Source organism: Tetranychus urticae, chromosome 2 (assembly GCF_039701765.1).
Source record: "Tetranychus urticae isolate SD_2017Ah chromosome 2, NJAU_TeUrti_SD_1.0, whole genome shotgun sequence".
Lineage (NCBI taxonomy): Eukaryota > Metazoa > Arthropoda > Arachnida > Trombidiformes > Tetranychidae > Tetranychus > Tetranychus urticae.
Window position 1 is genome coordinate 8,839,034 of NC_142959.1, and position 15,537 is coordinate 8,854,570.

General features: G+C 30.3%; 3 protein-coding genes across 3 annotated transcripts; 2 read left to right on the top strand and 1 right to left on the bottom strand.

Annotated features, from left to right (window-relative positions):
- The first annotated feature begins 53 nt into the window (after positions 1-53).
- On the top strand, positions 54-10,671 carry Alg3 (Alg3, alpha-1,3- mannosyltransferase). Its single transcript, XM_089268106.1, has 9 exons — positions 54-138; positions 339-486; positions 553-800; positions 1,015-1,175; positions 5,219-5,339; positions 7,235-7,431; positions 7,999-8,093; positions 8,160-8,295; positions 10,450-10,671. The coding sequence occupies exons 1-9, from the start codon at positions 136-138 to the stop codon at positions 10,562-10,564; spliced, it is 1,224 nt and encodes a 407-aa protein (XP_089124232.1). The 5' UTR covers positions 54-135; the 3' UTR covers positions 10,565-10,671.
- A 483-nt stretch (positions 10,672-11,154) lies between these two features.
- On the top strand, positions 11,155-12,835 carry AstC (Allatostatin C). The gene is made up of 2 exons (XM_089268112.1): positions 11,155-11,477; positions 12,121-12,835. Exons 1-2 carry the CDS (start codon positions 11,331-11,333, stop codon positions 12,316-12,318), a joined length of 345 nt encoding a protein of 114 aa, XP_089124238.1. The 5' UTR covers positions 11,155-11,330; the 3' UTR covers positions 12,319-12,835.
- A 675-nt stretch (positions 12,836-13,510) lies between these two features.
- On the bottom strand, positions 13,511-15,504 carry LOC107367970 (uncharacterized). The gene is made up of 2 exons (XM_015935744.2): positions 14,918-15,504; positions 13,511-14,741 (listed from the first exon to the last, which is right to left on the bottom strand). Exons 1-2 carry the CDS (start codon positions 15,030-15,032, stop codon positions 13,534-13,536), a joined length of 1,323 nt encoding a protein of 440 aa, XP_015791230.1. The 5' UTR covers positions 15,033-15,504; the 3' UTR covers positions 13,511-13,533.
- Positions 15,505-15,537: the final 33 nt, after the last annotated feature.

The following is a 15,537-nucleotide window of genomic DNA, read 5'->3' on the forward strand; positions in this document are numbered from 1 at the left end:
GCTGTCTGAGCTGATCAGCTTGAGCAGCTGTTGATAAGAAAACAACAACATTGGAACGCATGAGAATTGATTCGATCAAGTAATTTATTTCAAGTTTAAAATCACAAATTGTTGATAACTGCCATTAATATCGAAATGGTAAGTAGTTAAAAATGTCTCTGTTGCGAATCGGTCAACTGTTTCGTAGCTGTCATTGCTAACTATTCGTCAATCTTTTCCTATTTGAACTTTTTTCAATATTTCCTATGAATTTATCCTTTTAAATACAATTTAATCTTTTGTAAATATCTCATGAATATAAGTTAAGAAATTTAATTGACTTTAATGTTTTCTTTCAGCCTCCTAAACTAGATGCAAAGAGATTTCGTACGGAACTGATGAGGTGTTTCACTGGAGATGGGAAAAAATCACCGTTACCCTTTATATGTGCCCTGTTAATTATCTTTGAGATTTTTCTTAACGTGTATATTGTTCAACGTATCAAATGTGCGTAGTCAATTCAATTATAAAATTATGCTGACTTAATGACATCCTCCAATTACTTTATTTCAGATACAGAAATCGATTGGAGTACTTATATGCAACAGGTTAAATGTTTCCTAAATGGCGAACTCAATTACGCTAACATCTCTGGTGATACTGGTCCTATTGTTTATCCTGCAGGCCATTTGTATATTTATTCAATTCTCTACTTCTTAACAAACCAAGGAACATCAATTCGCCTTGGTCAATATTTTTTCGTTATTTTATATATATTTAATCTAGTAGCTGTTTTCAACATTTATAATCAAGTTCGAAAGGTAAAATGATTTGCTGTTTGTTTCTCTCATCGCCAAATTGAAAACAAATGCTTTGATTGTTTCCAACATCTCAATTACACACGGTTAATCAATTTCATTTACAAGCAATGCTTGGAAAATTGATTTCAACTTGGTCATGAGAAGACAAACAGTGATGATGTCAATTTCAACTTCGTATCAAATTTATATAATCAATATTATCAATTGTTTCCAGGTCCCTCCATATGTTTTGATGATGATGTCCTTTACTTCATACCGAATTCATTCAATATACTCTTTGAGACTTTTCAATGATCCAATCGCCATGTTTGCTCTCTATTGTTCTATCAATCTCATTTTATACCGTCACTGGAAATCAGCTGCTTTTTTATTCAGGTTCGTTAGATTTTGAAGTCAACTGTTTTACCCAGTCTTGCACTTAAAACCTAATCAGTTTTTGATTCAACACTTTGCTCAAATTACTTTAGATGCAAAACAATGGCTTTTTTGCATTCAAATTAACTTGATCATCAAACTAACGTATGAAAACATCCAATTTTCAAACCTTTAGCATAAGAAAGTTGTCATTATGATTTAAACTACTTCTTATTAATCTGATCAAGTTTCAAAATTCGAGACTAACGAATTCAGCCAATTAATCTTAACATTTCCAACTTAGCCTAACACCTTATATAGGCTTTAAACTGTCACCATAAAATGCAATGTTCAATTGAATGCACAATATTTATTGCGTTGAAGCATAAATGTCGAAATGATCTCATGATTCGCATTTTGGTAACCATTATAATCATCAAATATCACTTGAATCGCTATCCAAGCGAAAAATAATTCATTGATGATGATATATAGATAACAATTATTGATACTATATTATGTGAACTCTTCTCAAAAGGTAAAGATTGATTTTGTTACCAGAAAAAAGCAAAAAAAACTCGCAGTTTCTCTCATCTTTTTGTTCCCTTCATAACTCAATCTTGCCAGTATTGAATAGCAATTTCCCCAACAGAATTGGATTATTTTTCATCTTTGCTTGTCAAATTTCTAGCTCATTGAAAATATCAAATAAATGCAAGTAAATTGAGCCTCTTAATTGTGTGATGCTACACGCTCTTTGTGAAACTGAAACAAGCAAAAAGAAACAACCATTACATCTAATCAAGTCGATCAAAAAGAGTAACCTTATAGTGATGACATTAAGTGGAACATCAGAAAGTATCAGTTACAATGGCAAGTACATTCAACAAGTAAAAAGGACAAAAATAAAAAATTTATCCATCAACAGCTCTTATTGAGTTTCCTTATCCATTCAGTATGTCCAGCAAGTTTCTTTCATCAACCTTTATCAAGAATTAATTTCCCAAATTAAGCATTATCCTTTTCATCATAATTCTATCGCCAAATGAAATACTTTTCTCATTAATTCGCATGAAAACCCACGCAACATCATCAACATTCGTTGCCTTGATTCTCGTCTTATTACAATATAATACAATCGTGGTTTTCATTCCTTCCTCATCCAGTTTCATCTTTTCTCTTATCGATTAACATTTTACCTTTTTCTTCAATTCCCTTCAACCCAATCCTCATTACAACCAGTTAATTGTTCAACTAATTAACTAATTATTTGTGGTCCTTTCCTTTCTCTTACCAAATGCAGATTGAGAAATGAAAACAAATTATGAAGTCTGAATTGACCTCAAATGGTTTGCCTCGTGTTTACATGCAAATCCTAGCAAAATGTTTCCTTTCAACGTGAAAACTCATAGACTAAAACCTAAAACTGATTGTTTCCATTAGATTGGTTTAAAGGAGTGAAAGTTAATTAAAAAACCAAGTTAATCAATTAAACAATTAAGGTTGCTTAAGAAAAGATTTTCATTGTTTTTAAGGTTACATTTTAAATCTTGCAATTGTTTCATTATCCGTTAATTTTAACAACATTTTAATTCCAGTCAATGCAGACTAAACCCAAATAATCTTATTAGGTTTATAATAAGTTTATTAGTTAATCTGCTTTATACAACATTTTGATATTTTTCTAATCACATTTCTATCTGATTACATTCATCATCTTGTTCCATTCTCATCATATCCTTTTCCAATCTATTCAGTTTTCACCTTTTCCTGTTTGTCCTTTTACTTTCGCTCGCCTAAATTGCTACAAACAATCTATTGTTATCATTATTTCAAGGCGGAAGAAACAGAAAATGAAAACAATAACTAATAATAACTTAAATTAATGATTATTAGATTTACATTATGATCAACAATTACTTGCATCTTTCCTTTTAACCTTAACCAGGTTACCTTCATTTTTGTGTTGCTAAATTAATGATTACATGTCAATATTGTTACACAAATACACTTTCAAACTCTTGATTATCTTCAATTAAAACAATTGAGCTTTCAGATCAACACTTTGCAATTGTAAATATACTCAGAGTCTCGATGAAATATTTACACTTTTCAGCACTTGTAACTTTTTAACCGGTTGAACAAAAAATATCAAACTAACACCATTCGATAGGAAAATGTTCAAGTTTTATTTAAAAGCTTCTGAACTTTTTCGGTTGGTCGGAAATTCATAAAAGTGACACATTTGGATCCATTTCGATTTATGCCATTTGTGCTCTTTTAGATAGTTTGAAGATAGCTGATTTCGGTCAATGCATTCCTGAGATATTCTCAAGTTAAAATGTTCAGCATTGACCGAAATCGTTGGCATCGAAATTATTCATTTATTGCCCGAACTTTAGAAATAAATCCTTCAACAGTCATGAGAATATTCAAAAGACAAAATATGAATGAAGACTCGAGTAATGATTCAAGAACTGAAAGTCGAATGTCTTATTGAATTGATTTTTTAGTTGCCGTGTTAACGTTCAACTGCTAACCTTTGAATCTTGAAATGCTAAAGAACATTTTAATTAATCGAAACTCAATAAGTTTGTTTCAATTTTTTCCAACTCCACTTCATTCATATTCACTTGAACACAAAATATTTAAAATTAAAATTTTTTCGTCATCATCACTGTACTTGAAGTTTAACGAGATTGTACTTAAAAAGGTATTTTGGACATCATCTTGAGTCCATTAAGCCTTGAACTGTTCGTAATTTATTTCAACTTGTAAATGTTTAAGTAAAGCCAATTTGATCCTCTTTGTTGATTAGTTTATATAAGGAAGAATCTAAATTATGCAAATGTTCCTACACAAATTGTTATCAAATAGACTGACCTTTGATTGGCTAATTGATGATTATTTAACCTTAATGATAATTAGTTTATAATTTAATTTTTGCCAAAAATTGTGTCAATTATGATTCCTTCCGTAACAAAATTAAATGTAGACAATGAGCTTATTTTCACTATTTTTATTTACTCATCAATCGATAGTTCATCTTTCATCTCTTCCTTCCAACAATCGAATCTCACTTTTCTCTTAATCTCTTTACCTTGCAATAAGCTTTTACCTTTCAAAGGTAATCTGTATTTTTCATCCCTTTTATCGTCATCATCATCATCATCATCATCTTACCTCTTGCTTTACTTTAAAATTAATTGAATCAAATTGACAAAAGCAAAGTGAACAAAAACAAACAAAAAACCATGAAAACAACAATGATTGTGTCAAGTCAAAAGCGAGTAAATCCTTCAAAGTATATCAACTTTTAAGTACAATTAATCTGGTCCAATCAAAGTGTGAATCAGAATCGAAAGACATTCAAGATTCGAGCAACTAATAATGTCCAAATCGTATTAAATAGCATCTTAATTATAACAACAAGAAAAGCTTTCAACAAAAATCCTATTATTTCAATTCCTATCAACCTTATTAACTGTTTAATAAAACTATTGATTAAAAAGCCAAAGTCATCAATCAAACTCTCATTAATGATTAATCTCGAGTTGAATAAAGTTTTTTAATTATTTCACTGAGCAACAAATTAACCAATTAACTTTTCTGTTGACTGAAAAATTAATGGGAAAACAAAAATTTCCACTTGAAATGAATAATCATAATTTTTGAATAACAATTAAATTTAAACCTCAATTACCGCACACTTGATTCACTATTTACCTTGTTAATGGAAATTGGTAAACTTTTGATGATTTTTTTTCTCATCTTTCATCAATTAAAGATAATAAAAAGCCATCAACAAAATAGCCAAATACAATTAAATTTTGCAAACTTGAATAGCAAAAAATTAAATGCTCAACAAATATTTAATTTAATTTCACCCAAACTTTCCATTTCAAAGCTTTTCCCATTCATCACAACTTTGATCAATTATTAAACATTTAAAAACTTTCTCAATGACAATGAGAAAATAAATAATCAACTAAATAATCAATTTATCAATACATTCCTCAATTCATTTGATTACATAAACATTCATGTTTTCCTTCTTCCAACAGCATTGCAGTCTCGATAAAAATGAATATACTTCTGTTTGCTCCTGGATTGTTGTTGATATTTCTTGAAGAAACTGGCCTTCGTAATACCATCAAGTACTTAATAATATGTGCCTTAACCCAGGTAAGTGTATTCATATTAAATTGATAACGTAAACATTTGCAATTATCTCGAGAATTTTGTTTATTCATTTGTTACCTTTGCTGTGAAAGGTTATGAAAACAATATTTATCATGATAACTAATTTTCTGTTGAAATATTTCTTCTTAAAACTTGCTTTTTTATATTCATTTGGCCAATGAAATTTTTCGCCCATTAACTTATTAACTCATCTATTAACTGACTATTAGTTTTGACCTTTTTGCGAGAAAAAAACTGTTTCCGAATTTCATTCTCAATCCTACTCATCTGGCATGATGTACTTGAACTATACAACTTTATTGATTTTCCTTGGAATCAAACTGAAAATGTAAATAAGGTATAAGTTGTTGAGCGGATGTAAACATTTCAGGTTAACATTTTCATTTAAAAATTCATCTATTCTGCTTAGATTGACACTTGTTATCATGTTCATATTGATACTTTTGTTAACCTTGTCATTTTGTTTGTACTCTTTAGTTTCACCAATTTCAAGAAAGATTGATGAAGCTTGATATTTAGACTGTTTACTTGATCAAATATTTAATTTTTCATGTTTAAATTTCACATTTTATTCAGTAAATTCCAACTCTGTCAGCATTTCCTGTTTTTTTCCTCTCATTTCATTTCTTTTCTTTTTTCTTCTTCCTTCAAACTTTCCTATCTTTCTTACCACAAGTATAAACAGTTTTCACCATTCATTTTACATTTATCATGATGAGCTCATGAGTTACAAGATTTTCACAAAATTTCATGTTTTTTAATTTCTTCAACTTGCCCTCAACTCTTTCCATTCAATCATCATTATTTTATCATTATTTCATTCTTTCACTTTTACCATGTAAAGTTATGAATAAAAATAAGGTTAAAGAACTTTGCTGGCAAATATTAATGTTGAACAACATTCTGGCAACAATATTATCTTGCCAAGTATTGTTATTATAATATCAAATTGTATTTGATTATCAGTTTCCACTTTTTTTCCCTTATCCAATAACCTGTATCATGATGATGGCCCATGACGTCTTTCATCATGAGAAACTGAACCATGAAAATGAGAGAAAACAACTTTTACTGGTCAAAACTTCAACCCTTGAAACTATTCATTTATCGAAGCAGAAGCTAAGATGAACATTATCTCGATCCATTTATTATGCATCAACACCTTTTTTTGCCTTGAGTTGATATTTTTTGAGGAACCAAAAAAAGTTTAAGGATCAAAGAGCACTAAGAATTTAAAAACATCATATTTCAGGTTATCTTATTTTTTCCACTATTCATCAAGTTATAATTCCCTTCCCTGTTAACACCTTTTATCACAATTTACTTTTATTCAGCCAATATAATCGAAATGAACTCTCATTGTAACATGATTTTTTGCTCCTTTTTTTCAAAAGGTTAATGCTATTTGTTGAGAGTTAAAAACTCTCATTATGAGATTTATATTCAATTAGGACACTTTTCATGACAATATTGAAATGCTTTGTAAGAAAACTGAATTATTTTGTTCATTGTTAATGGAAATTTAAATTGATGGATCAACTTTAATAAAACTTGATTCTCTATTATTTTATCAGTGTCTTCACTTGATAACATTTTCTTCAGTTTTTTATTTCCATTCTTTTCTCTTTTTTTGTGCCAATATTTTTAGCAAAACTCATGTACGAAATTGAAGTTATCCTGAAACACGATATCACATAAGTTAATTGATTAATTTCGTCAATTAATTGACTATCCATTCCTAAATCATGTTGTTGTTTAGTCATTCAAGTAAAATAATCTGCTTAACCATTCATCAACCGATGAAATGATTGTCAATGAAACCCATTATTCAAGAGTTCTATTCATGGTAATTCAAACTAAATTTCTTTTCTTTTCAGATTCTTTTAGGTTTACCTTTTCTCTTGACGCATCCAGTCAGTTACATTACTTCAGCTTTCAACTTTGGACGAGTTTTCCTTTACAAATGGACAGTTAATTGGCGACTAATTGATGAGAAATTGTTTCTCAATCGTCATTTCCATCTTTCACTTTTAACTTTACACATTTTCTTGTTGATCCTCTTTTTTGGTAAAAGGTCAGTCTTTATCTTAATCATGAAGTTTTCATCAAAATGAGTTGAAAAAAAATTGCGTTCTTAACCTAATTTAGTTAGGTAACAATGTTACATCCCTTTCGAGCATGAAACTTGAACCAATTGTGACATTTTATCTTGAAGTTTACTTGAAATTTTAGTTGCGATGTTAGTGTTAATCTTTAGCTCTATTAACCTGATTTAGGGTTGAAACCAATTAAAACATTCTGATTGTCCCAATTACCTAAACTCCCTGTAACTCATGATTACTGCGTTTTATCACAATATTCAACTTTTGTTACTTTTTGTGTTGCTTGCTTTCCATATCCTTAAGGTAGATTCCTTAAGCTCTTCCAATCGCTCATTTTTTTCGACTTTGTTTTCTTTCTTTTTGTTCGACTCCCAGTAAATTTTATGTTCAATATGAACTAATGAATTGTTTATAAGTTGGCAAAAAATAGTTGACATGAATCCCTGGGAGTTGAGAGGAAAGTGAATAAACTCAAAAATAAGAAAACATTGACACAATTCTAATGGCAATACTTATTTGATAATGGATTATCTCAACAGGTATTCGCGTCTTCTATCGTCACCTAGATTCTGGTCCAAAAACTCATTCAAGTCAATTATCAGTAAATCAAATCAGGAAAAATCATCTAATCAAAGTAATAACTTGTTTGCTATTTATTCTGGTATTTGTTGTTATTATTTTGTTTACTCTTTTCAACCAGGAATCCTGTTTACATTATTTGCAAGCAACTTGATTGGTATAACTGTTGCTCGATCGCTTCATTATCAGTTTTATGTCTGGTATTATCATTCACTGCCTTATTTGATCTGGTCGACCAACTATTCAACAGTTTCGAAGTAAGTTGCTTCTTCTGTCAATCAAGAGTCATTTTAATCACTGTTTAATCATGACTCATGAAAACGATGAAACGACACTTAAGTTTTGTATAAACATTACACTGAATATAACAGCTAAAATCGTTAATAACTTTTTTTCTCCAATTATGATATTTTTTAATACATATTAATACATTCAATGCACTCGCATGTATAATGTTCTGGTGCTTCAAGATGCGCTCCTTAAGAGCACTTTTGCTGTCCACTAAGTGGCTCTTAGAATCTAGTTCATGGCCACTTCGAACTTTTAGAGTTAATAGAAGAAAAGTTGACGAATCACTAAAAGTTAATCGTCCTAATTCAAATATTCATTAAAATTTCTCTTCTCGAATTGCGAACTAACAAATTTTTCTTTTCCTGGAATGTCGCTCGCTCTGTTAACCAAAAGACGCTCTTATTGATTACTGTATTACTAAGAGTACCATGACATTATACACTCGAATGCGGTAGTTAAAGTTTTGTTCAATGGTTTAGAGGAAAAAAGTCGACTCTAGGGAATCCATTATGTTAATTGAAAGCTGAAAAATTTTAATTTTCAGAGGTACAATTTCGAACCATAAATCGTGAGTGAAATAACACAAAGCGCTTTGGAGGGTTTCTTCTGACTCAAAAGTATTGACTTTAAATAATAATTATGACAAAATGATATCAATGATAGAAAATCATTCCCACTCGATTCCTTTCTACTTCAATTTCACTTTTGCCCTAAAATGTGAGATTTTGCATCTCGGAAGTAAATTACATTTGAAAGCGATGCATCGTCGGATGGAAAAATTTGCGAATTTTATCATTTGTTGAGAAAAATTTTGGAGCATTGTGTTGAATTAGAAGCGTCATTTTTTGGACTTTGAAACAGTATTGCACCCTATAGAGTCTTTGAAAGGCATGGATCTGTCATGATTGAAGTGGAAGAGTAAATCGAAACTTTGATTCAGATAAATTGAACAGAATGATGGCTCACATTTGTTTGCAATTTAAGGTTTAACTGTATCATTTATTTACCTGGGATTGATAGTTCTCTTTTCATATGCTTTAGTTACGGTTAACTTAATGAGTTTGATTTGGAATACATTAACTTCATTTTATTTCTCTTATTCGTTTACCTCCCACTGAATAAAAGTTGATTACTTAATTTTTACCACAGAAAACAAAACAGGCAATAAAAAAAGCTAATGAGAATGTAAATAGACTTAATTTCATTCGGTTATAAACAAAACAAATTGCATTCTAACTCTAAATAGATTGTTATTTGTGTGCTAAAATTCACATTCAAATTGATATCATAGTCTAATGTACTCCATCCTTTCACATGGTCTTTAATAATTTTATAAACGAGGTGAAATCAACTTGACTAATTTTCTTTTTTTCTGGACCCTGAAACAATTAATTCTGGACCATAAAGAGTTACATCTATAACAGATGGACAAATTGGTGCCGTAAACCAGCGTGTTTTTTAGCACTTAACCTTTCTTGTTTTCAGACACAAAAAATAAATAGCAAAACTAAATATCTCATTTAGTATCTTATGCACATATTGAGATAAGTTAATCTATCCAATTTGATAGGAAAACCATCATTCATGGATCGAGACTCAGGAACATGTTGATTACATTGAATAAAATGTAAACAATAACAGCTTTTCCCGACTGATTATCATTTACTTGACAATATCAAGTCAAGTTACTTTTTTAAAAAAATATTCAAAACTCAATTTTCGAAGCCAAGAAGAGAGTCTGAATCGGTAAACCTAATGATGTCCAAGACTCCAAAGTTGACCATTTTATGACAACTTTAAAGGTCGCTATCGTTTTGTTTTTGTTAAAATTTTGATAGATTCGCTTAGAAAGCTGAGAATGAAATGAAAATTGAAATTATGACTCAGCCTGAGGTGAAAATTATTCAGTGAGATTCGTCTTTTCGCTTTGTTAGTTGGGAAGGAAACAGATTTTGATTTGATCCTTTGGTTGACAAAATATTGTTATTCAGTTGTAATCAAATATTTCATCATTTCATGACTTGTTGATTAAAATTTTGCTCTTTCTAATTCGTTATTATAGTGTTGTAATAGTTTTGCTAATTGTTAATTTTCTAATTACATTGCATTTCACCTTACAGGCTTTGCTTGATGGGAATAATTGAATTCTGCTGGAACATCTATCCATCAACAACATTCAGCAGTGGGCTTCTTCACTTGGCTCATGTTTCACTTCTCTCCGCCCTTTGTGTTTAGATTCATTTCTCCAAAAGTTGATTCAATTTGGTGATACTCAACCGATTGGACACAATTAAGACAAGTGCGCATAAAGAGTTATCAAATAAAAGAGGCAAAAAAATAAACCCAACTGAGCATTCTTTTCATTATTATTATCATTTGAATGGCAAAAATGCTTATTGATTCCCTGTTTCTGCGCACCTCTTGGGAGTTAAAAAAGTAAAGTATATTATCATTTGTTTCACTTTCAGGTCGTTTCAAGAGTCGAGGCCATCTTTTTATCCCATTTCATGATAAGTTTTCCTATCAAACTATTCATTGCTTTCTTAATTATTACCTTAAATTGATTGGAAATTTTTTCCTCAAGATTGCGATCAAAGAAAAAGAGAGAAAGAAAAAGTCGAAAGTGAAGAAAAATCGGTTAAACCTGAAAAGTTGTATTAATTATTTACAGTGTTAATGCCAAAAAGTATCTCAACTCTGATCGTTTGAGTGTGTCTTTAACTCAAACTCACTCATTCACACTGAGTTGTTTCAAGACTTGAATAATAAACTCAATCAAATATATAAATAATAGCGTAAAGTCAAATTTTTTTCAGTGAGACAACTTTTTGTAGATCAGAGACTCGATTCGAGTTGTAATAAATATCAATTGAAAAGTAAAGCTACAAACCTTTTTACATATTTTAACTTCAACTTTTAATCAACTCTAAACAAGTGAACTTCAACTTTCAACTTTACCCACATTCAACTATTCAAAGTGAATTTTATCCGTTTTGCAATTATGGGCTATAATTTGAAGAAAAGTTTAATCACACTTTTCCTGATAACATTGATTCTGTTAATCAATATCGTTTCCAGTCTTGCCGTGAATCGGGAAACAATTAAACGGAATACTGATGAACAAGATGATGAATGGATCGCTAAACAGGTAAATAACCAGAAAACCCAATTTCCTTGAGAGAACCAGAACTTTTATTTTCTCCTATTTTCTCTTATCAATCTTCTAATTCAATTTGAATTTTGCATTTTTATTTTTAACCCAATTTTTTTAAACTTCTTCTTAACTTTAACAATCAATTTCAACATTTAATCATTCAATTCCCTTGATTAATGAAATAATGAACCCTTTTTACCTTCGAAAGGATTTGTTGCTATAAAATATTTATTCAATATCAATGTTGAAAGGTGAACATTCCCTTGACAATATTTTTACATTTCAATTACTCGATAAATATTATCATCAATTGAGATTAACTTAACAAATCAATCGGCTTAAGAATCGCTCGATCACATTTAAATTTAATGTCAACCCAATTTGCTCCAAGACAAATGTAGGAAAATATTGTTATGGCAATTGTTACAGCAAAGGCGATGAACCTTTATAATGTTGACGTTGGATTTAACCATTCAATTTAATTACATTAGTTTAACCAAACAACATAATCAAATTGTTTGTCAATCTTGTTTTTCCTCTTCCAACATTTGCTTTATTCAATTTTGTCACAATTTTAATTTTGATTTTGATTTTAGACTAATTTGCTTTTCACTTTTTGTCTTTTGTTTAAAATTAGAAACCAAATGTTGCTGATTTAGCGTTTAATTCCGATGCTGGTGATTATTTGGAAAAATTAGCGACATTATTTAGTCCTCGATATCGAAGTGGACGTTGGTCAGCATCATCATTGAACTCAGTGATTCCGGAGAAGAGGCAAATTCGTTATCATCAATGTTACTTCAATCCAATCTCTTGTTTTAGACGACGAAAGTGATTCTGTAAAGAAAATGTTTCTTCTTCTTATTCTTTACTTTTTCCTCTTTTTGCGTCTCTTTTTTGAGTTTATTTTTACCGACAAAACCAACAGATGAACAAATCAACAAATATCGATTTTAATTGTGATGGCAAACTTGAAAGAAACGTTGAAATTGAGGTAAAACCAAATGAACTCTTGATGTAAAACTACAGTTATGTATGAAACATTTTATGATTTTTTGAATGGTGATCATGTTCATTAATAAATCATTTAAACAAACTAAATGAGAGAAAGATGATTAAAAGCATAATTGGGAATTTAAAGCAAATTGTAAACCAAATGGGAGACGCAGGGATCTGTGTATAATCCAGTGTATAATGTTTAGTGGGTTTGTGTGTGTTCAATTTTCCCATTAAATTGTGTGATTTTCAATTATAATCTCATCTTTTTCCTCTTTTCATCATTTATTATTGGAATCATTCATTCATTATCTGTTATATGTTAAATTAAACATTAAACGCCATTTTGATTTTCATATTTTTTTACTAACAAAATTCATCTGGCAAGGTTTAACTCATTTGGCTACTATTCCAGGATAATCAATTCATGACATTTTCAATTCAATTTGTAGCTTACATTTCTTAATTCAATTGATCAATTGCTTATTTATATTTTTATATCTAATGTCTTATGTATATATTTTGAAGGATTACAGTTTGGGTTTGGGTTTGTGTGTGTGTGTGAGTCAGTGTGTATGTTTTTTCCTGCCTTTGTTCAATTAGATTTGGTTCTGAATTTCATTAGTTACTGTTGAACCAACGAATCAACTTGAACAGTTTAGCTTTTCTTGTTGATTTTATTACCCTTGTCTAACTAAATTACCTTAATCAGGTTGCTCTCGAAATGAAAAATAGATGTAAAAGCTGGATCCACTTTGGTTGGCTTTTCTTTCGCCTCTAATTCAGTGAACTCATTTTTAACTCTACAATCATATTAATTGATCAAACAACTCTCATAATCAAATTGTACTGATTAGTTAACTTGTGGGTTTAACATGCAAAAACTGGATCCAGATTGCAACACCAATTCAACAGTTTGATACCAACTGAAATTATGACTTTATAAATTCACATCTAATTCTGGTCACTACAGTAGCAATGGTAAGTCAGTCGAGAAACCGGTAAATGGTAAAGACAATGAAAGGCGTTGGTTGTTAAGATATTTCCAAGAGAATCAAAATTTATTGTAAGTAAATGGTGTGTACACTTTACTTTTCGTGTATAACACTGTATATAATCCTAATGAAATGAAAATGCAAGCAGGGATGAAAATAACAAGAGCATAAATTCGCATATTTATACTGATAAGTGTTTCTCCTGAGGTTGAAGAAATTGAGGTTACTTTGGGTGATGATCTTGAATCCGTAGAATTATTTGGCACTTGGTTCGACCTATTATCAAATTTATCAGCTAAGAAAACAAAATCATAAATATTTGGCTGGTCAGTAAATAAGATACCAGAATTTTGCACATCCAGAAAATATTTTTCTTCGTCCTCTATACCAGGTTGACCAGAACGATTACCTTTGGTTAAAGTGATTTGCCGGAATGCGTAATGTTGTGTATCACTGGCATAAAATCGTATGTAGTTTTCATGTTTAAACATTTCAATTGTATAAAATTTTGCATCGTTATACTTTTCACCGGCAAGACAATTGGTTATAATGAGATTACGTGATGACCCATCTGGACCAGAAAGACGTTCAATTTTACCATTTCCATAGAAAACGTAAATTTCATGAGACTCTTTATCAATAACGAAGGAATAAATTAATCCATCAGTTTGATTTGCACACATAAGTAGATTTTTCTCTTGCGATCTCGGTGATCCAGACCAGATACATTTTTTTGACTCGATCCAGTATAACTTATCCAGCGTTTCATCGTAAAGCACTTTACCAATATCAACATTGTCAATTATAACATTCCTATTGATTTTAACAATTTTATCACCATCATTCGGCAATATATCACTTATGAGATCCTCTCTTTCTATTCTCTGTAATAGGGGTAAGCTTGCAAACAATTCACCACGTTTTTCATCATAAATTAAACTTCTAATATGAGATCCAATTTTACTATTTGAAGAATCACTCAATTGTCTGACATCACTAATTAAATTATTGGATGAGTTCAATCGACCACTCCATAATGATTGAGATTCAGAATCTCCCCATATTAGATTTATATCACCAGTTGATGGTTCAATAAAATAATCAAGAGATGTAATCCATCCAAGATCATTTTGACTGCATGGTTTACCGTCGATACTCAATGGTACTTCCAATTTTTTTGACCTAGGAATTAAAGAACCATTTTGGGTACTTGAAAAAAATTTCAAAATCAAACACGGACCGGTTGAATAAATAACTATAAGATCATCTGAAAAGAGAATGAAAGAGAAAACATCAATTAGAACGATAAAGAATCAAAAGCAGAGATGATACACTCGGCATCAAGCCGGCTTAGCAATCTCGGTGTGATACCAGTTTAGCTTGAGCGATCTGACTAGAGTACCAGGAAAGAAACAATGAAATAAATGTAAATTTTATACAAACCTGATAATCTTTGATGACTACTGAATGGCAGGAAGGCAATAATCACAATTAACTGAGCGAATATAATTCCATTTCTAAGACCGGAAAATCTTAAAGTGGACAATGTTGGGACCATGTTGGTGTGTTGAACAAAATGTTGAACAAAAGAAAAAAAGCCAACCAGAAAAGGTTACTTTTTAAAGGAGCACAAGCTTATGATTAACTTTAATTTGTAGTTGCACTGTAGAGTTAAGTATAAATATTAATTACTAAATAAATTAAATAACAATGAAATTACTAACAGAAAATAAAAATATTTAGAAACAAAAAATGTATTGAACGACAAAAAGGTTAACTGGTGGACGTGATTATTGGGAAAACCAAGATCAGAAGCACAGTAGAAAAGTCTGTTAGAAATTACATTCATTTTTTGTTGGTTAGTTATCTGATAATTAAACAGCTATAAAAAGCAATTAATTACTAAACTTATGATGTTATTGATGATGATGATTCTCCCCCTTAACATCATCCGTTCGTCTTAATTCCGAAATAATTACAAACATCATTTTTATCATCCGTAATGAATCCTATCCCTATAACCTTACTGAAGACTCCTTTAACCAAACTCTCAGCTGTGATCT